This window comes from Emys orbicularis, chromosome 10, assembly GCF_028017835.1.
Source record: "Emys orbicularis isolate rEmyOrb1 chromosome 10, rEmyOrb1.hap1, whole genome shotgun sequence".
NCBI classification, from domain to species: domain Eukaryota; kingdom Metazoa; phylum Chordata; order Testudines; family Emydidae; genus Emys; species Emys orbicularis.
The window spans coordinates 16,796,877-16,820,983 of NC_088692.1; the positions used below are offsets into that span (position 1 = coordinate 16,796,877).

A 24,107-nucleotide genomic window follows, 5' to 3' on the forward strand; every position below is an offset into this window, starting at 1 on the left:
CCCCCCTAAAATAACCTTGTGACCCCCCTGCAACTCCCTTTTGGCTCAGGACCCCCAATTTGAGAAGTGCTGGTCTCCCATGTGAAATTTGTATAGTAGAGGGTTAAAGCACACAAAAGACCAGATTTCATGGAGGGAGAACAGATTTCACGGTCTGTAACGTGTTTTTCATGGTCGTGAATTTGGTAGGGCCCTAAACATGGGTAGTTGATGCAAGTGCTTTTTATTCAGTATTATGGAGGCACTGGTCATGACTTCATAGTTAAGACTGGAGTTCAATTTTGCACTTGAGGCAGGGTGGGGAAGATGCACTGTATTTTTGAAACTTAACACACACACACATTCTTTGTGTACAGAACTAAATTTCTGAGGATTATAAATAAAGCAATGAATTGATATGACTTTAACTAAAACCTGGGTCCTTTAAGAAACTTACTATCTGTATCAGTCTTCTCTTTGTCCTAGATGAGCTTAATAATGGAATAACACAGACTCTTTGAACTGTTCATATAGTTAAAATTAACTGAAATTTTGTGCACAGACTATATTTGAATAAATTAGTGTCAAGTATCAGGGGGTAGCCGTGTTAGTCTGTATCTACAAAAACAACAAGGAGTCTGGTGGCACTTTAAAGACTAACAGATTTATTTGGGCATAAGCTTTCGTGGGTAAAAACATCACTTCTTCAGATGCATAGAGTGAAATGATACAGATGCAGGCATTATATACTGACACATGGAGAGCAGGGAGTTACTTCGCAAGTGGACATCTATTATTGGGAGTGGACTACATCTACCCTGATGGAATTGGCCCTGTCAACACTGGTTCTCCACTTGCGAAGTAACTCCCTGCTCTCCATGTGTCAGTATATAATGCCTGCATCTGTAACTTTCACTCTATGCATCTGAAGAAGTGAAGTTTTTACCCACGAAAGCTTATGCCCAAATAAATCTGTTAGTCTTTAAAGTGCCACCAGACTCCTTGTTGTTTGAAAAATTAGGTTGCTATTAGATAAAATAATTATTATTAATAACCTAATTGTTATGATTATATGCCACAAACGCTATTAAGTCAATCGCTCAGGTAACACTTAGTGGGACATTGTGATATCAGAGGTAACATAACCAGTCACCACCCTTCCTCTACAGTAATTTGCAAGCAACAATTCTATGGGTTGTAATAAGTCAGTAGCATGAGGGAAACTGGACCCATGTGTTGAGAATTCTCATTTATGGATTAGTTGGCTCAGCTGTCACTGTGCTTTAGATTCTGTAGTTGCCTGCTCTGTGGGGCTCGAAATGCTTCCTGTGGCACAACTGCAGTGACTTCAGTGCATAGCAAGGCAGCACTGCCAGGGGAAATGAGGCTGGATGGAATACAGCAAGAACCCTTAAAACACAGACATTGGGACCCAATGACTGGGCTTCCCCAGCCCCCTTTAGATAGGGCCAGTCTCATTAACACAACCCAAATCAGTAAGTCCATTGCAGACTAAGAGCCAGATTCGCCAGTATGCTTCAGATACTTTCTCCTTCTTTGGAGATGCAAAGTAACTCAACCCAGCTTAACTGGTCAGTATGCTCTGCCTGCTTTCCAATGTTCTAGTGTAGTAGTGAATCTGTTCTTAAAGGTTAAAATTAAATATGTGATTTAAGGCTGATAACACAAATCTTCAAATCATTACAAGCATTGCAGTTCGCTTTCCTCTTTGAGGTTTCTTGTTTAGTGTTTGTGTATCCAATTTTTAATATACATTTAATTTAACCATAGTGTAATTATAGAGAGCTCTCTTGTGAGCTCTAACATTTCTTTGCTGCTATTTCTTGTGAACAACTTCCTTCCTGCTATTAATATTCTAAATAGATAGTGATCTTAGTTGATCTGGGGGAGGAGGCCTCTCCTAGAAAAGATTAAACTTGGTTTTGAACGAGATGTATTTCAAAGTTTTCTGTAAACTTTTATACAAGTGTGACCAAAATGTTTGGCTATGTAGTAACTCCCTAAAGGGGTATGTGTGTGTGACTGTGTCCCTTGCAACATTCCCTTCACCAGAGATTGGGAATGGCTGAGTTAATTTTGTTGGTGATTACTAGGTTACTAAAGAAGCGTGTGATGACTTTACACTGGGTTTCTCTTCCTGTTAGGGAGGAGGTGATGAAATGCCCCTTGGGGGGATATCTGCCTGTGAGACATTTTCTACGGTATTCTGAAATTCTGCTTTGCATCCTTCTTTTGTGAGCTGTGACTTATCTATGTCAGCACTATCTAGAGCTGCATTGAGAATGACAGTTTGGCATGGCTTCTTGGCAAATGTAAATAACACCACTGTTAGTCAGGCAGGATTTACTTCTGTGGTTAAGCCAGGACAAGAAATATCTGCAGGTATATCATGTTCCTCGTAATATTAATGATTAATACTAATGTGTTTGGTGTTGGGACTACTCCTCAAACCACATCCAGATCTTCCATTTCTCAGTCAGACTCACAGTAAACAAACCACAAAGAAATGCCTGTAATTACTGCAAAACACAGATGCCCAGCCCCAGTGATGGTTCTTGGCTGCATTTCAAAGCTGCTGAAAATTAAATGAGAAGCACACTATCAAAAACTCAAGGAGTAGCTATGCCTTCACCAGAAATGGCAGAGATGATTTCCAAGCTAGTGTTCCTGAAAGCCAGGCAGGGCCAGCAGCTGAAAACTAACCTACCAGTTTCTAATTGGTATAAAAGGCCATTTCCGAAACGAACTGCCATCATTGTTGCTCTCCAAACTGTTTATTGGGCTGCTAAAAGACTAAATTCCCATGCACAAAAGTGAAAATGTAATGGAGGTTCTTTCTGAAGTGAAGTGCCTAATGTTAAATTGCATGGGGCTGGCTTTCCATGGGGTGCTTCTGTCTATGGATAATATGCTGGAGTCTTTGGCTAGTGAATCCTGTCATTAACATTCTTGCAGGTGAAATCACAGGTATAGGGAAATAAAGTAAACTTTCAGTTTGTGCATAGCAGATTGTCCCACTGGCATTTAGTTCAAGTCTTCATTAGTTTTATGCATGTCACAAAGATGAGGTATGTGATTTGAAATTGCCCAATCTCCTTATGCAGATCCAAGTTTTACAAAAATGTGTGCCCAAAAATTTGAGAGTACAAACTTAGAGTTTAGGTTGAGTTTAATTTTAAAAATATGTCCCAGAGAGGAGTGTTGAAATCACCTTTATTTCCCCTGATTCTACAAAGGTAGTTTGGGGAACACTCTTTTTCATTAGCAGGAGGATAGATCAGATGACCTAATAAGTCATTTCCATCTCTTATTGCTATGGGCTTGTCTTCACTGTGGGCTAAATCGGCGCTGCTGTGATTGATGCAGCAGGCATTGATTTAGTTGGTCTGTGAAGACGCGACAGGCTGATGGGAGAGCATCTCCCATTGATATAGCGGGGTGTGGACACTGCTGTAAGTCGATATAAGCTATTTCGACTTAAGTTACATATCTTACGTAACTTTACTAGTGTAACTTAGATCAACTTACCTTGTTAGTGTAGACCAGACCTATGACTCTCTCCCTGGAACAGATTAGGCCGTTACTGAAGCTTAATAGTTCTTCATCCATAAAAATGTAACTGGCCATATACTGTAAGTGGGTGCAAGACCATCTGCTTATATGGTGTAGCACCCACTTACAAAAGGAATGAATTTGGTTTCATATGTCGTAAGTTATAGCCCTAGGAGTGATGGAGTTAAAGGAATGACTAGTGTAGAGGATGTTACTGGACATTCAAGGGCAAATGTCATGCAAACAAATTGCCACTGCAGTGCCCACAAGTTAACTCATCAGTGTATTCAGGCAGCTGATTCAGGTCCTTGTTTGAAAGAGTGTCAAATTACTCTGGCAGGGGCTTTTCTATTCTAATTTATCTCCCGAAGGTAAGTTATCAACTGAAAGTGATCAACTGAAAAGCATCAGGCTTTACTTGAAGGAAGTCACAGAAAATTAAGGAAGCAATGTGTGCTGATTGGCTGTGTCCAGTGCAGTGCAAACTCTATTGAAAACTCAGGATGCTTTAATTAAACTTATGAAGAAGCTGTCCAAGGGAGACAGACTATAGCAGTGATTTTTCAACCTTTTTTCATTTGTGGACCCCTAAAAATTTTCTAATGGAGATGCAGATCCCTTGGGAAATCTTAGCCATACTTTACAGACCCCCAGGGGCCCATGGACCACAAGTTGAAAACCACTATGGTAACAACAACCTTTCACAGACCCCTTAGACATAGTTTGTGGACCCCAAGAGGTCTGCAGACCACAGGCTGAAAACCACCACTATATAGGAATAACATTGTACCAGTCTATGCATGTCTTGTCAAAGAACTCTATATTGTACTTTGAAAGAAAACTCTGGGCTTTAGAACTACAAAATATGTGTCCAATCTGGAGAGGACAATTGGCCTGATGGGAGCTGAGGTCACGCAACACCTTGCAAGACTGTTCTAGTAACAAAATCTGCTCCTGGGAAAAGGGGGCTGATAAACTCCCACAGAGCGAGTGGGAAATGCACCTGGGAAATGACACACAGCAAACCACCCAAGTTTTGAAAAGCACTTTATTGAAAACATAAGTTCTCAGTAACTGGCAGTATTAATACAATGTGGGTGGCTGGAGCTCTTTTAATGAGATCATATTCATGCTGTCTCAACATGCCAACTGAGAGAACTGGGTGAGGGATCACGGTGCTAGAAATACTGTGGCATCATTATGATACAGGGGAAAACGACAAACCTGGAGACTTGAGACCAATTTATCCCTGGTGTAAATCTACTTATGCTGCCTTTGAAGGAGTTGTCAGGGATGAATCTAGCTGTTTCTGTTCAAGAGTGTCATCCAGCTACTGTTCAAGTCAATGGGAGTCATTCCATTGACTGTAATGGGAATTGGATCAGACCTTGGTAGATACTGTTGAGACCAGAGTGAAGTGGAAAGAGCTAAAAACCTGAGGCTATAGAGAGCCTGCCTCTACCCAAGGGAGAAAATCGCAGTAAGGAAATTCTAGAATTTCCCAATTGGACTGAAGTTTGCTAGTTTCACCTCCCAACCAGAGTGATGCCATATGGGTCAGGCTGACACCAGCCACAATGCTGACTGTGAGAGGGGATTTAGCTCTCACTAGGTATTTGGAAAGGAAATACCAAGTTCATAACCATTTAGCATCTTAAAACACATCTGAATGACTTCATGATCATAATTCAGTTTGCATTATGGGACTTTCAGTCAAATGAGTTGGATTGTCATCAATATTACTTTGTTCCACATAACCAGTTTTACATATTTGTTTTCCCCCTTGTAACAGAGTGTTCTACCCCTTTAAGCACCAAAGGCCTTTGGCGCTTAGTCTGCCCTCACTATGCCTGTACAGGGTTGACCTAAGAGGAAGGAAGTCCAGCAGGGAAGGGCTGACTGGAGAGGAGAGCACAAGGTTTTGTGGGGTCCTGGGCCAGAGCAAGTGGGGGGCCCCTCCCCACCCCTTCTGCCTGCGGCCCCACTCCATTCTACCCATTCCCCCATGACCCCGCCCCTGTTCCTCCCATGGTCTGCCCCATTCCACCCCCCCCCACTGCCACCCTGCAACTCGTTTGCTTCTTTCTGCCCCCACCCACTGCGGCCCCAAGACTGGAGCAGCCCTGTTTCACTCCCTGATGTGGCCCTTGGCCATGGCAGCAGGATGCGGGGGAGAGCTCCCTCAGCCCTGAGGTCACAGCAGGGAGCTAGAGCTCCTCCAGTCCCAGGGCCGTAGCTGGGGTCCAGGTGTTGGGACTTCCCCCACACCCTGCACTTCTGCCAGGACCGGAGTTGGGGTGCAGGGACTTTCCCCACCCAACACTCGTGCCAGGGACCAGGGTTGGGGCACGGGGGGTTTCCCTGCCCGGCACCCGTCCTCCCCACCTGGTGCTCCTGCTGGGGGTCGGGGAATGCGGGTACCCATTTTTCCAGGGTCACCAATTGGCCTGGGCCCCGTCGGCCCAGTGGCTAATCTGTCACTGCTGAGGGGAGAGATGAAAAAGAGCCTGGGAAGGGCAAAAGCTGAGCCCACAGGGAGAGCAGAAGAGCACTTGAAGCAGGAGGGAAGACAGGAGCAATACCCCTCCCAAAAGGGGTGGACTTAGGCATAAGGCCAAGTCACTGCAGCAGCCTGTTCGGCACTGGTGGCTAGGTGGCGTTGCGAAACACTAAGGGGAAATTGAGGCAGAACTGCCGCCACACCCCACTGCATCATGAAGGGGCACTTCAGGACAGTGCATTTTGCTACACTCATCGATGTGAATCTGACTTTGTTGGATGAAATTCAGAAACAAACCCATCCCACAATGTTATTTCAGTCTGTTCTCTGATTCATTTCTGTAATGTTCTGCCCCCTGTCCCTGTGTGTCATAGGTTTTCACCCCACATGTTCCCAGCAGCAGATGGCTTTTTACATACTTGGCACCAGCTGTGGGGCATTTCCCAGCTAATAATTACTGAGGAATAACTGTCCTTATGGACTAGAGCCAGAGAGAGTAGGAAGGAATCAGGCTATCCAAGCCAGTTTCATTATCCTGAGAAGTGCCCTGTCTGTTGCTACTATAGTAGCCCTTCAGGAGCCGGGAAAGGAGGAATGATAATGCAGGGTTGATGAGGAGAACTTGGTTGGGCAAAGGGAGGATGAAGTGGGGCTTGAGGGCTGAACCTTCTGCTAATCCTGCCTTCCCCTGTTCCCTGGCCTCTGATTCCACTTATTTGCCTCCACACCTCTAACTCTTCAGTCCTCTGAATAGCAAGACATAAGTTTGAAGAGCCAAGAAGGCACACGGGGTGGGGGGAGGAGAGAACATCCCAGGGAATGAAGAACTCCTTCCCTCCTGCATGGGGCATAAATATTCCCAAGAGGCAAAAAACAAGCCAAAATTAAATTCCCAGACGAAAAGCTCTCAAGATAGTTACTGATCTGCACCCTCAGCTGTATGTTAAGAGTTAACTACACTGCAAGAATGTAGTAATGATTGGGAAAACATGCATTAGCAGCCCAGGAAATGTAGAATGAAAGTAAACGGAAGAGACTCAAATGTTTGAAAGCATGAAAATGCCCAATTAAATTAAAATTAAATTAAACCCAAACGACCTTCACTCTGCCCCTGTAGTGAGGCTCTGGGGAAAAAAAGAACTGTGGTTTTGTTTTTTCCCCTCTATAAGCAACAATTTAATTTCAGCAGGAAGCACAGACACTAGAATGTTTTCCATAACTCAGAGTAAATGCCAGCCATTGGACAGCCCCACAGTCACTGCAGAAATAGGATATAATGAACCAGGTGATGGGCCATATGGTGTTCAGCTACTGTGCATTTTGTAAAGGGAAGGTGGGGAGAAGGCAAAAGGTCTCTTCCCCTCCTCCCCCCTCCCCCAGGATGTAGCAACCCAATGCAATGACAAGCCCTGGGCTGCTTGAGCGCAAGGATGGCATAAGGCTTGCACCTACTGTGCCGCTAGTCTCTCCGGAGGGGGTGGGGAGAGCAGGGCCAGACCATCCACCAGTCCTAGCCAGGTGCTGGAAATAGTGCATGCTGCATCCTAACACAGGATGGTGTGGTGGCCAAGCTCCCTCTGTATTCAAGAGACATTGTGCCTGCCTGATTCTCCTGGGATGACCCTGGTGCAGGGTAGTGATTTAAAAATGCAACTAAGCATTTATAATCCGCCTGCCAATCTCCATTATACCCCATTACGAATTCACATACAATTTAAGAACTGCCATGCTTCGTCCTGACTTCACAAAGTAATCTTCATGTCGGATCTCACTCCTTAAAAGCTGTTATTTTTATTGATGTCAGTGGTTGAATCTTAAATACAAGACAGTTTCCATACATCCCTATTGACCGTACATGCTGAATCAGCTAGGCTTGTGGTGTCAGGAAGAGTGTAAGTGACTATCAAGCACACAGTTTCATTCACAGTTGCATACACAAGACACGTCTGCCTTGCAGTTCGTGATAATATGCACCACACTTTGACAGTGTGTTATGAAATTTCGTCGTAGGATCTCAAGTAGGCCGGCTTGGAAAGCTTCCTCAGCTTTTCTTGGTTTCGAAATGCACGACCACGTTGTGGGGCGAGACCCAGAGGAGGCAGATGAATCTACACACACAAAAATAAAGCTAAAAGTTCTTGTGCAGGCTGATAAACTGACCCCCACTCAGAGATCAGGAGACATTCTGATAGCGGGACTCTTGCAATGTTTTCACTCACACTTGGAAACCATTTCCTCCCACGTTGGAGAGAATAGATACCTACCCACCAGGTTACTTACTTATATTTCTATTTGAAGAGCCTATTTCCCAGTTGATTACAATTACATTTAACTTTCAAGCCCTACGTGTTTATTGTATACATAGGGCCTTACACATTTCACGGTCTATTTTGGTCAATTTCATGGTCATACGATTTTAAAAAATCATAAATTTCATGATTTCAGCTATTTAATTCTGAAATTTCAGGGTGTTGTAATTGTAGGGATCCTGACCCAAAAAGGAGTTGTTGCGGGGGTTGCAAAGTTATTGTAAGAGGGGTTGTGGTACTGCTACCCTTCCTTCTGCGCTGCTGCTGGCGGCGGCGCTACCTTCAGAGCTGGGCACCTGCTGCAGGCCGGGAGCCCAAGTCTGAAGGCAGAGCTATCACCAGAAGCAGCGCAGAAGTAAGGATGGCATGGGATGATATTGCCATCCTTACTTCTGCATTGCTGCCTGCAGAGTTGGGCCCTCAGTCAGCAGCCGCCACTCTCTGACCCCCCCCCCAGCTCTGAAGACAGAGCTGCCGCCAGCAGCGTAGAAGTAAGGGTTGTATGGTATGGAATTGCCACCCTTACTTCTGCACTGCTGCTGGCAGGGTGCTCCCTTCAGAGCTGGGTGCTTGGCCAACAGCTGCCGTTCAGTGGCCACCCAGCTCTGAAGGCAGTGCAGAAGTAAGGGTGGCAATACCACAACCCCCCTAAAATAACCTTGCGATCCCCCTGCAACTCCCTTTTGGGTCAGGACCCCTAATTTGAGAAGTGCTGGTCTCCCTCATTAAATCTATATGGCATAGGGTAAAAGCACACACAAGACCAGGTTTCACGGGGAGGGGAGACTCGATTTCACTGTCTATGATGCATTTTTCATGGCTGAGAATTTGGTAGGACCCTATGTATACAATAGCTGTGTACCCAACCCAGTCCTTTAAATTACAGCCTTTTGTAGCATTGTGTTTTATAGTTTAACATCAAACTATAATGATACATCATTTGCTGAAATAGTATTGAATAGGATATTCCAGTAAAATGGTTTTACAGGATCCAGATTTACAGTTTTATCAGAAGAGTTGGGACCAAAGTATAAGATCACAAACCAATAGAGAAGGAAGTAAGATATACCATAAATTCCTGAGTAAAAACAATAAAGGTGGCTATGTTTTGTTACTAACCACGTAGCAAGCAACAAACCAACCCCAAGCGGTACATACTCAAAGTCTACTTACTGCCTTATTGCTGATACGGGCTATAGTGATAATATGCACCATATGAAAAGCCCAATTAGTCCCTGAGTCTACAGAGAAATGGGTGACAAGCTTTTAGTTTTGAAAGTCTTTGTACCTCATAGGTAAGTATAAAATTGTTAGTGGGAACCATACAGCTAATCCCCTGCCCCCATATTGATTGGAAGAGGTAGGTGTAAATAGCCAGACATTCTTGTCTCAGAGGATGAAAGATTTAAAGATAGCTATTAAAATGCAAATACTAGTAAAATCACTCAGTGAAGCAGCAATATTCTTAAAATTTAAACACACTCTAAAGATCCACTAATCTATATGTATCAGCTTTTCTAGTGCTGGATCCTGCAAGGTGTTTGATCCCCTAGAGAATATAAATTTCAAAACCCTCCCAAGGTTCAGCTAAAAAGGGTTCTATTAGGATCTGCTTGAAAGGAAAGAGACCTATGTAGGTGAAATGTAATGAATAGGAATAGAGGGGAAGTCTCTATGGATGACAAAGGAAAGAAGGAAGGCCAGCACACCTGAAATAAATGAAACAGCATTAGACAGGGAAACAAAACACAGGACCCTGCTACAACGCCTATGTTTAAGCAAGTCAACAAGCAACCTCAATGTTTAAAGAAGTCACTTTCATTAATTAATCATTTCCAGAACAGTGGGAGGAGTGGAAAAGGACCCACAGATACACCCCCCCACTTCCCCAAAACCAGACTTGATCTAATATAACTAGGATTCACAGTGTAGGCTACAAAAACAAACAAACAAACAAACAAAAACCCTATGATGATGATTATGCATTTGCTCAAAAGTTGACAGGCCAACTATTTCTAATCTCTCATCTGGAAACAATTTGAACCACTAGATTTGTTAGACAGACAAGATGGGTGAGGTAATATCTCTTATTGGACCAACTTCTGTTAGTGAGAGAGACAAGCTTTTGAACCACACAGAGCTCTTCCACCAGTCTAGGAAAGGTACTGTGAGGGTCACAAGGTGGAACAGATTGTTTAGTGCACATTCTAAGGGACCATTCAAGGCAGAATGGCCCGTTAACACCTCTGCAGTCATAAGACAAAAGGAGATTAGTGGATTACTGATTGTTGTAATAAGCCATAAATCCAGTGTCTCTATTCAGTCCACGATTTTTCGTGTCTAGCAGAGTTATGAATGTAACCTCCCAGGCTTGTCTTTTCCTTGCATTTAGTTGTGACACACAGAGTACCTTTCCCAGACATGTAGAAGAGCCCTCTGTGGTTCCAATAAAATATATTACCTCACCCACCTTGTCTCTCATGTCCTGGGGCTGACATGGCTACAACTACACTGCACACACTAGATTTGTTGTCATTACCAGCTTTATGAACACTCATCTGGAAGTTAAAATTGCCTTAACTAAAACACCCACTGCTTGCTGAATAAGGGACTAAATACACACTGTTGTAGACATTGTGTCTGGATTCACACTCACAGGTCTTGGGTAGGGAATGTGATAGTGAAGTCCGATTTCTACTCTTGCCTTGCATTCTTCTATACACTGTTTAATCAGCTCTGGATCTGTTAACTAAGGGAAAGTGTAGAAATTAGTACTTGTGAATTCAGGTGTAAATGATGCACATCTACATGATTTACTTTTTTGTTTTGTTTTATTTTTAAAAGTAGGACAGGGATTTCCTTGTCCCTAGCAAAATAGCTAGAATGATTCTCCAGTTCATTGCCATGTCATACCATTCCCAGAGATCATGGGACAATCCCAACAATTTGGGAAAGCCAGTGCGTGCATTGACTTATCTTCATGTCCAGAGAAGTCATTAAAGGTAAAATTCCACTCAGATCCATCCAGCAGTTTAACTCATACTGTTGAGAGCTAGGAGCCTTGAGGAAGAGCAAGATATCAGAGCTTAGATTTATTGTGAGGATCTGAGGAGATTTTTACTCTAACACGTTAATTAAGTATCATCTGTAGAAAGAAGAGGCACATGTAAATTAATACACTTATGGAAAGAACACTAGTGGTCAAAAATAAATTGAGCCATTTACATATATCTATACAGGAGCTGGAGAAAAATATAAAACATTTAGGCCATGGCCTGCCGTCATTCCATGAGTACAACTTCCTCTGAAGCCAATAAAGGTGTTGTGTAAAAAGTTCAATAGTAAAATATAGTCCTAAACAAGATCTAGAAAGTGAATGCAAGTGGTATCAATTCCCATATAAAAATGGGACTCTAATATGTTGAAGGCAAAAAAGCATCATTGCTAACCACTGAAGTCCGCATGTTTGTGCTCTCTGTGCAAGGAAGGAGAGGTTTTAAATTCTAAATACTGTATTGCTTAAAAACTTTGTGCACACTTTCTATAGAAAAAAACCTTTTAAAGAAAGTGCCAAAAATTACTGTATTATCAGCAAAATCAGCAGGTGAAGGAGCTACAGAATTCTACATGCCATCAAAGCAGTTCAGAAAGCTAGACAAAAGCATCAGTAAAGATCCAAAACTGCTTCAGACAACAATTCCACAGGCAGTATATTTGCAGCTAACTTTTTTCCTCCTCCTTGGCAATTTCTTATAAGGTCTCTAGATCCTTCTAACCTCCTAAAGTAACTAATGAAGAAAACTAGAAGGATTCAAGATTCAAGATTTCTTCTTTGGGGAGGTTTAAATTACATTATATCCAGATAAGGAGTTGAAGATCTTGCATGATGAAATTCAACAAAGACGAGTGCAAAGTACTACACTTTGGAAGGCAAAATCAAATGCACAGCTACAAAATGGAGAATACTGGCTATGCAGCAGTACTGCAAAAGAGGATCTGGGGGTTACAGAAGATCACAAATTGTATATAAGCCAACAGTGCAAAAAAGGCTAATATCATTCTGGGTTGTATTAACTGGAGTGCCATATGTAAGACATAGGAGGTAATTGTTCTGCTTGGCACTGGTGTGACCTCAGATGGAGTACGGTGTTGAGTTTCGGGTACCACACTTTAGGAAAGATGTGGACAAACTGGAGAGTCCAGAGGAGAGTTACAAAAAGGTTAAAAGGTTTAGAAATCCTCATCTACAAGGAAAGGTTAAAAAAACCTGGGTATGTTCAGTCTTGATAGAAGACTGGGGTGGGGGGACCTGATAACTCTCTTCAAATATGTTAGGGGCTGTTATAAAGAGGAGAGTGAACTGACCTGCATGTCCACTGAAGGACAAGAAGTAACTGGCTTACTCTACAGCAGGAGGGATTTAGGTTAGATATCAGGAAACATTTTCTAACTATATAGATAGTTAAGTAGTGGAATAGATTATCAAGGGAGTTGTGGAATCCCCATCACTGGAGGCTTTTAAGAACAGGTTAGACAAACACCTGACAGGGATGGTCTAGGTGTGCATCTAGTCCTGCAGGGGGCTCGATTAGATGACCTCTGAAGGTCCTTGTGATGAATATTGACACTGCATGCAATATCTAGGGGACCATATTGTATTAAGTTGTTGGGGGGAAGGCTACCACAGCTCCTCCAAGAAATAAAAATGGGGGTGGGAGGATTAAGGTGCATCACTCAGGTTGTAAATACCTCCAGAGGTACCACCCTTGGGGAGGCTTGCACATACTGGTTCAGACTGGGTTTTCAGAGACCGACAGACAAAGAAAGGCCTTTTTGTATAAAAAGGCTGAGTATAAATTGTCACTGGGCCTTCTTTTGATTCAGTAAGTGGACAGGACCCTGTGTCAAGGGGGGTTCCCAACCTTTACAGAAGGGTTGGAAGGACTTATCAGGACCCCATAAGACTGATGGGTGACCTCTGGTAAGCTTTTAGCATGTGTATAGGAGCTTGTTTTTTATATGTTCTCTCTGCCTGAGAGAGGTGACTGCTGGGAGCCTGAAACCTTAACTGGGTGTCCTTAAAGAGGACCAGGGCAGGGGTCAAAGGTGCAGTTAACCCTAAATCTGCGACAGTCCTTCCAGCCCTACATTTCTATAAATTTCCAAACTGGAGACAATTTTGGGAACTCAACTCTCTCGTGAACGTTTTTCCAACCATTGAAACAAAACAGGGTGCAAAGAATGAATCACGGACTAACTCTGAAAGCCAGACAGAGATGCACTTACATCTTTGTTTTTTTGAAATACAGTTTTGGCTTCATTTATAATGTACTGTTTCTCTTTAATAGTGTCTTCCATCTGTCCTGATGCAGACTGCCATTTTTTGGCTATTCTGAATATCCTGCGGTAAAGGCCAAGAACTTCTTGTCGTGCAACTGGTGTCATCTTAAGAAAAAAACAGAAAAGAAACCTATGCGTAAACATTTGGGTTTATAAAAGGCCACCAAACATATGTACATTTTTCACACAATCTTTAATTAGTTTTACAAATATTTCCTCTCTGAGATCTGCTGAGTAATGTGAAATAAAGTGGAATAGCTGTAAACAATGGTTACCTGCCAACCCCTGGGAACATTCACACGCTACATAAGAAAGGAAAAATGCCTACTCTCTAAGGTCCCAATCCAGCAGAGCATTTAAATATGTATTTAAGCCTATCCCTATTCAGCAAAGAGCTTAAGCACATGCTTAACTCTCATTGACATCAACAGAATTTATACATGTGCTTAAAGTTAAGCACTTGCCTAAGTGCTTTGCTAAATCAGGGTCTTGGATCCAGGACACCTGGGTTCTATTCTTGCGTCTTACTTTGGACAAGTCACTTAAACTCTCATCCAAGTCCTCTCTGTAAAATGGGTATAATAATGCTTACCCACCTTTGCAAAGCATCTTGAGGCTACACATGAAAAAGTATTGATATTGTGGAAGGCAAGATGTTTCTCATGTTCATAACACCATTTCTGATGATGTATTACAGTGTGGCAATAATTAAAGATAACAGAGGTAGCATGGCGTGAGCACTGGACTAAAAGCTAGAAACTTCTGTGTTTTAATCCTGGCTCTACCACAGCTCCCTCTGTGGACTCTGACAAGTCAATTATGACCTGATTTTCAAATGGCTAAGCAGCCATGCTGCCCATTGAACTGAATAGAATGTGCAGCTGTTCAGGACTGTTAGAAATCAGGGCTGAATTCCTAGCCCTGCTGAGGTCAATGGGAGTTTTGCCATTGACTTGAACAGGGCCAACATTTCACCCCAAGCCATTAACCTCCCTGAGCCAAATCCACTGCTGATCAGATCTTCAGTAATAAGACTGCAGCTTCAGGAATTCCAAACCTCTGAGTTGCAAAACTGTCAAAGACACTTTACTGTCCAAAAAACGTAAAATGCTGCAACACTACGAAATTAGTATGTGAAAGCAAAGGCTTCTGATGAATACATGGAAAAACCACTATCAGTGGGGAGACATTAACTGTTAGCATCTCGGGATACATTTGACGACTAGGTAGCTCTAGTTTCTGTGACTGACTCTACCCTGAAGTCACAGACCTACACTCTGGTGAGTATGTTCCCAGCATGTGTGACAATGACTGGTATTTTGGAGAGCATGAGGATATTCTGAATTACTTTCACTTGCCTATGAGATCTGAAGTAGTTGAGCTCTCCACATGAATATTAGCTACACTGTCAACTAGCCTTTATCAACAATTTTCCAGTACAGCCAAATTGTGCCCTCAAACACGCACTTACTGAGCACTCTCTCACTGAAATCAATGGGAGCTGCACACATTAATCAGAAAGCAGAATTTCACCCTCGGATACTGTTGCCCAGTGCTTTCTTTTTATGCTAACAATTTCTGTGAACTAAAGACTAACTTTTTTGTTTCATGACTCGTCGGGGAGTCTCAGGAATACAGACATAATGCAGTCTTTCTAATGTTCTTGCTCTTACTAGATAATACTACTTTTTATGTATTTATTTATTTGGAAGGAACAGATGTAAAATGTTTAACTAGTCATTCTCTTTGGTTAGAGAGAAAAATGATTCTTTGTGCATAACTAAAAGTTTTTCATATAAGGTCTCGCTAAATATGTGTTTATGCGGATTCTAGAAAACAAACATCCGCAAGAACACAGAGAATATAGGCCTCAATTCTGCAAACACTTGCATACATGCTTAGCTTTATGCACATAAATAGTTCCATTTCAGTTAATGGAAGCACTGACGGTGTCCCTAGCCTCTGTTTGCCAGAAGCTGGAAATGGGCAACAGGGGATGAATCACTTGCTGATTACCTGTTCTGTTCATTCCCTCTGGGGCACCTGGCACTGGCCACTGTCAGAAGACAGGATACTGGGCTAGATGGACCTTTGGTCTGACCCAGTATGGCCGTTCTTGTACTGTAGTTTGTATTAGTTTACATAGAACATGAAAAGACCAGTTACCCATAGTGCATTAAGGCAATCCAGAGCCACAGGCTCATCCTAGATGGGAGCCCCTGTGCTGTGGCCCCATGGCCTCATCTCTGCTTGTAGGTAGCTGCAGGGGGCACCCATGCAAGAGCTATTGGCAGGCTGTGGAGGCCTATCATTGTAATAGATAACCTCTGACAACCTGATCCGAGTGTATCTTTGTTAGCATGAGGGCTAGAAACGTACTTTTTTGGAGGGAAGGAGAGGGAGGAGGGGCGGTGGGTGGAGGCAGGGAGGAGGAGGGAGAAGTTGTCTAATTTCATCATGTGACTCCAGAAGCTGGGACGTAGGCATGTACCTTTAGTACATATGCTATAATCTGGCCCTGCCAGCTATTTTTTTGCACATTGTACACTTGGGAGTGTACTCCCAAGTTTGGAAATCTCTTAGCTGTTTACAAACTAATTTCTCTTCCCACTGATTCTAACTTTTTTCATTTAACAAACACTGAATTTTTTCTCCTTTCTGTTTCCCATGGAGTTGGAGTTAACACTGTTCTACTGATTTCCTTGTTTATGCATTGTTGGAGTAGAAGTAGGCTGCGTGTTGACATATGCAACGAAGCAGGCAGAGGAAGGTAGTAATATGGGTGTCCTGTAAAAGTCACTGGCCAGATTTTAAAAAATGGTCATTAACCAGCAGCTCCCACTGTTCATCTTAAGCAACAGTTTCTAACAGTAACAGGCAGATTGTACCCAGCTCCTGCAGAGATGCACAAAAGAGGAAGTAGATACTATACTAAGGGTACATCTTCATCTTCTTTACATCTGCTATTGTGTGGCCAGGGAGGTTGAAGTGTTCTCCTACAGGTTTTTGTATATTGCCATTCCTGATATCTGACTTGTGTCCATATAGGAGAACACTTCAACCTCCCTGGCCACACAATAGCAGATGTAAAGGTAGCCATTTTACAGCAAAAAAACTTCAGGACCAGACTCCAAAGAGAAACTGCTGAGCTCCAGTTCATTTGCAAATTTGACACCATCAGATCAGGATTAAACAAAGACTGTGAATGGCTATCCAACTACAGAAGCAGTTTCTCCTCCCTTGGTGTTCACACCTCAACTGCTAGCAGAGCACCTCACCCTCCCTGATTGAACTAATCTCGTTATCTCCATACTGATTTATACCTGCCTCTGGAGATTTCCATTACTTGCATCTTACCCACGAAAGCTTATGCTCCCAATACTTCTGTTAGTCTTAAAGGTGCCACAGGACCCTCTGCCACTAACAGGAGAGTGTAATATAATTGTTTGTAGTGTTGTTATAACCATGTTGATTCCAGGATATTAGAGAGGCAAGGTGGGTGAGGTAATATCTTTTATTGGACCAACTTCTGTTGGTAAAAGAGACAAGCTTTCCAGCTACACATAGCTGAACATGAGCTTGTCTCTTTTACCAACAGAAGTTGGTCCAATAAAAGGTCATGTAACAGCTTACTCTGACTAGGTGGGTGAGGTAAGGGGACCCTACCTTATCTTACACTTCCTGTTTGTTAGTTGCTACTTAACTGCTACTTGTCTCCTTGGTGTGTAAGTCAGAAGTGTTTTGCACACCCACTGTATGCCAAGTGGAAGGAGGTAACACCACTGTACCACTAACACACCTTTTGGGATAGTTACAACCACTGTTTAACTTACACACCATTTATTTCTTTGCAGAATGTGGCCTATAAAGGTTAACTACAGGCATGTGTTTTCAAAGTTTTTGGCCCCTTATTGTTTTGGCTGAACTTTATAATAGCAATACAAATCTCAGGTGGTGTTCACAAAAAAAGAACCAGGAAAAGGTCAAAGGTGTGTATATATGTACGTATATAAAAATCACTAGTGAAATGTTGAGTTGCAGGCCAGACCTGATCTGATTCTGTGTTATTCTGTGTCTTTGGAGATGCACTAAATGTGTCAGCCTGCAGTTTCAAGAAAGTGTTTGTTGGGTGCTGTGACTAGCAGTTTTGAAAACAATCTTGTAAGACAGAGATATTGGGCCATATCATGCCTTTGATCAGTATGCAAACTTCCATTGTTATCAGCGGGCAGATCAGGGGCATGAGATGGTCCATTGTATCCAAAACTGCAACTCCCATCTTTTCATGTGCTGTGTGTGTGTGTGTATATATATATATACACACATACTACTTACTGTATTTTTCACTCCATGCATCTGATGAAGTGGGTTTTAGCCCATGAAAGCTTATGCCCAAATAAATTTGTTAGTCTCTAAGGTGCCACAAGGACTCCTCATTGTTTTTGCTGATACAGACTAACACGGCTACCACTCTGAAACCAAAACTGCAAAGAAACCTTGAGTAGTTAATGAATTACTGGATGCTGAAAATGTAAACTTTTTTGTTGACAATTAAAACAAATAATCTTGTAGATCTTAAAACCTAAGAATATATCTTTCAAAAACAAATACAGATTCCTTTGAGGGTTTAGTACAGTTGACCCTAAGGTCCAACATTAAATAACATAGTGAAACCTTCAATGTTTTGCCATGTGTAGAATGCCATGGAATTTAGATGAAGTGTTTTACATAAATACATGTAAAAACCCTGTCTTTGTATTGCCCCTATTGCAAAGAGCCTGAGCCACACTAGGGGCTAGGGAAGAGGTGCAGTGATGAGCGAGGCCTCTCAAATGCAAGCAGCCAAATTACAAAGGCCTCCTGGGTAACATGCTTGGAGGGAGAAGATGCTCTGCATCTTCCTACTCCCCACAATGCACCTGTGTTAAGACAGCCATAATTTAGCTGTAAATCTGTTTACTTCTGTCCATCCTTATCAAGTCAAATATCATCCACTGACTTTAAGTATCAAATCTATCCGCATGTACCTAGGATTTTAAGAAAGGAAAGGTGTTAAGTAGTATTTTAATAAGAGGAAATAGAAACTTTAACAATGGATCTCTTCTTCTACATCCTTTTAACCTGGATGCTCATTAATATTGCACAAACACTTGATTTGGTGCTGACACTATATTTATTTGGGGGAAAAGTATAACTCTATAGGAAACAGTTTAAACAGCAGCTTTGATATTGTCAAATATAATGTTTACATTTAAGAGCAGCATAGCTTCTCTTTCACGTCATCAGCTATTTGAGTGTTTGCTACTGGCAAGAAGTTCTGAATATGATGACAAATTATTTGATAGTCTATTGGATCAAAATTGATCAGATGTCTATAATGGAAATAAATAATTTATTTCAACAACCTATACAACATTGTTTCTATCCAGGTTGAACGTGATGGCTTCTTGTACCATTGTATTTTTAATACTACTCTTGGGCTATTGTTCATTTAAAAAATGCAAGAACTGTGAATCAAGCTTTTTATTTTAGAGCTCAGTGATAACACTTAGCTAAGTGGCAACCCACAATTTCTCTCCAGCTGGTAGATGTGACATGCAATCATTCACTCCATTTCACAGCTATCCATGGAAACTAAGTCACTAAAACAAATTAATCCCTGGTGTAAGCATATTGAAGTAAAGCCCCTGGATTTACACAAGGGTCGAATTGGGCTCATAATTTCCAAAAGGGACAACAGCTGTAACAGTTAGCTCCTGTGAGTCTGTGAGAAGAGGAGAGATCAAGGATTCTTGGGATGACTGAGGAGATGGCATTCCCCAATAATATTAAAATCTCAAAATCCAGCATTCACTTCCTATCTTTCTTCTCATAAAAATCAAACTGATTTAGGTTCTCCCATCTAATCTTTTGCATTACAAACATTGTAGAATAGCTACACTGTAAGTGGCTGCATCAGCTGGGTAAAAACAATGCATTCAGCTGGCAACTCAGATGGGTTTTCACTTTTGAAAGGTCTCACTCCTTCAATTTTTTTTGTTTTCAGCCAGTCTCCAAATTTATAGCAAAATTCAAAGCCACCAAGTTCTGCCTAGTGCTGGGTGAAAGCCAAACAAAACCAGAGGCCTAAATCCACCCCTAGTGTAACCCCATTGACTTTATCAATGGTCCCTGTTGACTTCAGTGGGGTTACTCTAAGGATGAATTTGACCCAAAAGTTTCTCATTGTTTCCATCTACAATAATAAATTTGTGTACTTTTTTTGTGAAAATGGCCTAAGTGACCAGTTTGTAATGAAAACTGGAACACGGGAAGTTTCGCCTGGTTTTGAATTCTGTTTTAGAAGTTTCAGCTTTAAAACAGATGTGACCCAAGTGTTACTCAACACTTCTCTGCACTTGGAACTCCCATTGACTTTAGTGGGAATTCTAAAAGGGGAAGTGAAGAGGGGCCACATGCAGTATTGAGCCCTTTGAGATCAAACTGTGGTTGCTTTAAACTTTCACTAAGTATTGAATAATCCCTTGACCAGAAAGCATAAGGAACACTGAAAGCAAGAAGAATGCAACTCAAATAGTAAATCAATGGCCTAGATTTTATCACTGGCTTTCTATATAAGTTCACCCAAATGGAAAGAACCAAGAATTGATTCTCCACAACATGTAGCAGTAGCCACACTATAATATAGCACTGATGCAGCACTACATGTGAATAAATGGAAAAGATCTAATCCAGGACTGATCCTATAAAATCAAATAATTTTGAGTTTGACACTTCAGAATTGTTGATGGTTTGTCCAGTCTAACTAGCACATGTGGATCCTGCATCCTACCCTGTATTTTCTAATAAAAGTGAAACACTGAAGAGAAAAATCCTTATTCAGGCTATTATAGGGGAAGGAATTTTATTGCTTCAAATATTTTTAAACCTCTCCTGACACTGAAAACACACAGTGGTCATAAGCAGTCAAGGGCAATATCGATTTAACTTTGCTACCAATTCAAAAATGGCATGGGCTTGTTTTCTTGGCTTTTAACGTTCCCCACCCCCTCCTAGTTTGTTTGGTTCTTAATAATTATCACAATCAGAGAAGAGAGTTTTAATGCTATGTGGCAAATTTAGCCCAGGGAATAAAATCTTAAGTATCCTTGTATGACCTTACTTATATAATAGAGGCATATAAAATATGAGAATGTGAACATGAAGTAAAGTATAGATTTATGCACCTTATTCGCTTCTTGGCTCTAAGCCGAAGGCAACTGAATGCATGAAGAGAAATAAGTACATTTCCTAACACTGGAACAGTTCCCAAACATAAGAATAGGTTTAAATATTAATGCCATAGAGCAGGGGTAGGCAACCTATGGCATGCGTGCCAAAGGCGGCACGCAAGCTGATTTTCAGTAGCACTCACACTGCCCAGGTCCTGGCCACCAGTCCGGGGGGCTCTGCATTTTAATTTAATTGTAAATGGAGCTTCTTAAACATTTTAAAAACCTTATTTACTTTACATACAACAATAGTTATATATTATAGACTCATAGAAAGAGACCTTCTAAAAACGTTAAAATGTATTACTGGCACGCAAAACCTTAAATTAGAGTGAATAAATGAAGTCTCGGCACACCACTTCTGAAAGGTTGCCGACCCCTGCCATAGAGTAATGATTCTGACTTTTTTATTCTGTGGCTCATTTAATAAGTGAGCTTCTTTCATACACTACCTCCCCTCTCATCCCCCCAGTGCTTGGTTCTCAAAATGTTTCCAGGATGTGCTCTGCAGACTACTGTTGGCTCATGGGCCACAATAAGAGAACCACAGCACTAGAGAATGTTTTAAAAGCTTAAATATATGCATTCAGTTTTAATGTTTCCAAAAAAAAAAGTCCTCACTTTCATTTATACTGAACTCTTCAGAGCTGGCCCACGAAATAGTTCTTGGGACCCACAGTGGAAGTAGGACTTCAAGTGGGTGTAATTTTATCCACGCGGGGAGGTTGCAAGAACCTCTGTTTCTAGGGAATCGGGAATCTGCTAGCCTTATGGTCCCCAACCTGGAGAAAACAGGAAAAGGAGGCCCTGCACAGGGACCCTCCACCAGTGCAAGCAGCAAGGTCCACAGGGCCGAACCATGAGCCCCTGGGCTCAGGACAAGATGAGGAATCCCCATTTTTTAAGTTTGCAGGAAGCCGGTTCTTGGATGCTTCTCTATGATGGGAGTCTCTCTAGGCACCAGGGGTACCCATTACCCTGTCTGCACGGAGACCCGTAGGCAGGTGAGGGCCTACTTTGCTATGACAGGAGGTAATTTGATTAGGGTTGCCAACTTTGGTTGGATGAATTCCTGGAGACTTCATCACATGACATCTTTAATTTAAAATCAATCTTTAATTCCTGGAGACTCCAGGACAATCCTGGAGGGTTGGCAACCCTACATTTGAATGAGTGGCATTGGACCTGGTGCACATGGGCACAGCACTGCTTGGAGCTGGCCCGGCCCAAGTTCTGCCAGGACTGAGGGGAAGTCGGGCCAAAGCGGCCACCCTGGGAAGCTGCCCAGCTTGCCTGGAGCTAGAGAGGCCGCTGGGTGCAGGAGAGCGTGGGGGCCTTTACACCAGGGGCTCTTAACCTTTTACTTTCTGAGTAAACTAAGTGATTGGGCAACAAAATGGCAAATGAAATTTAATGTGGATAAATGTAAAGTAATTCACATTGGAAAAAATAACCCCAACTATACATACAATATGATGGGGGCTAATTTAGCTACAAGTCAGGAAAAAATCTTGGAGTCATCGTGGATAGTTCTCTGAAGATGTCCACGCAGCGTGCAGAGGTGGTCAAAAAAGCAAACAGGATGTTAGGAATCATTAAAAAGAGGATAGAGAATAAGACAGAGAATATATTATTGCCTTTATATAAATTGATGGTATGCCCTCATCTCGAATACTGCATACAGATGTGGTCTCCTCATCTCAAAAAAGATATACTGGCACTAGAAAAGGTTCAGAGAAGGGCAACTAAAATGATTAGGGGTTTGGAACGGGTCCCATATGAGGAAAGATTAAAAAGGCTAGGACTCTTCAGCTTGGAAAAGAGGAGACTAAGGGGGGATATGATAGCGGTATATAAAATCATGAGTGATGTGGATAAGGAAAAGTTATTTACTTATTCCCATAATACAAGAACTAGGGGGTCATCAAATGAAATTAATAGGCAGCAGGTTTAAAACAAATACAAGGAAGTAGTTCTTCACGCAGCACACAGTCACAACTTGTGGAACTCCTTACCTGAGGAGGTTGTGAAGGATAGGACTATAACAGCGTTTAAAAGAGAACTGGATAAATTCATGGTGGTTAAGTCCATTAATGGCTATTAGCCAGGATGGGTAAGGAATGGTGTCCCTAGCCTCTGTTTGTCAGAGGATGGAGATGGATGGCAGGAGAGAGATCACTTGATCATTGCCTGTTAGGTTCACTCCTTCTGGGACACCTGGCATTGGCCACTGTCGGTAGACAGGATACTGGGCTAGATGGACCTTTGGTCTGACCCGGTACGGCCTTTCTTATGTTATGAGCCCCCCTCCCCCCAACATGCTATAAAAACTCTATGGCCCAGCTGTGCCACAACAACTGGTTTTCTGCATATAAAAGCCTGGGCCGGCATTCGGGGTAAGAAGCAGGGCAATTGCCTGGGCCCCCATGCCACAGGGGCCCCCACAAAGCTAAGTTGCTCAGGCTTTGGCTTCAGCCCCGGGTGGCAGGGCTCAGGGACCCGGGCTTCAGCTTTCTGCCCTGAGCCCCAGCGAGGCTAACGCTGGCCCGGCTTGGTGCCCCCCTGAAACCTGCTGGTAGCCCCTCAGGGGGTCCCGGCCCCCTGGCTAAGCACCACTGCTTTACCCGCCCCAGCAGGGCCAGAGCGGGCCCTTTCTGTGACACTAGCAAAGAGGCAGCGCCCAACGTCCCCCAGCCCCCTTCTCCTGCTCTGCGCCAATCCCTCCCCCAGGCCGCAGGGAGCCGTTCCCGGGTCCCCCTCAGCGCCCCGAGACGTACAGGGCAGCACCCCACTGGTTACTCCCCCAGGCGCCTTCAGGCTGGACTGTACCAATGTAAGAGGCTGGGGGGGAGTTGGCAACACCTGTTCACAAAATACCAATTTAGGCCTTCTCTTCATCCCAGCATCGGTCTCTTTCCCCTCTATCGTCCCTTCATTATTTACCTTCAGGACCAAACGCCCTATAGCCCTCCTCCTCACAATTCCCCCCTTCCTCACGCAGTGGTTCGCTCCAGCATAGAGTTCCCCACTCACCGCGGCCGGGGGTGGAGTAGGTTTTTTGCTCTCTTTCCCTCACTGTACGTGCAGCGTTAGGACGCTCTGCTGCGTGTTGCCGCCGCACGCAGCCAGCTGACG

At 42.8% G+C, this 24,107-nt stretch overlaps 1 protein-coding gene across 3 annotated transcripts; it reads right to left on the reverse strand.

Moving 5' to 3' along the window:
• Positions 1 to 7,820: 7,820 nt before the first annotated feature.
• LYRM1 (LYR motif containing 1) lies at positions 7,821 to 24,065 on the reverse strand. Of its 3 annotated transcripts, none has more exons than XM_065412376.1 (4): positions 24,006 to 24,065; positions 13,648 to 13,806; positions 11,018 to 11,110; positions 7,821 to 8,160 (listed from the first exon to the last, which is right to left on the reverse strand). In XM_065412376.1, the coding sequence occupies exons 2-4, from the start codon at positions 13,804 to 13,806 to the stop codon at positions 8,044 to 8,046; spliced, it is 369 nt and encodes a 122-aa protein (XP_065268448.1). In that variant the 5' UTR covers positions 24,006 to 24,065; the 3' UTR covers positions 7,821 to 8,043. The 3 variants fall into 3 exon arrangements, with proteins under 3 accessions (XP_065268448.1, XP_065268449.1, XP_065268450.1); XM_065412377.1 differs by having other exon boundaries at positions 23,916 to 24,059; XM_065412378.1 differs by lacking the exon at positions 24,006 to 24,065 and adding an exon at positions 22,988 to 23,060.
• Between the last annotated feature and the right edge of the window lie 42 nt (positions 24,066 to 24,107).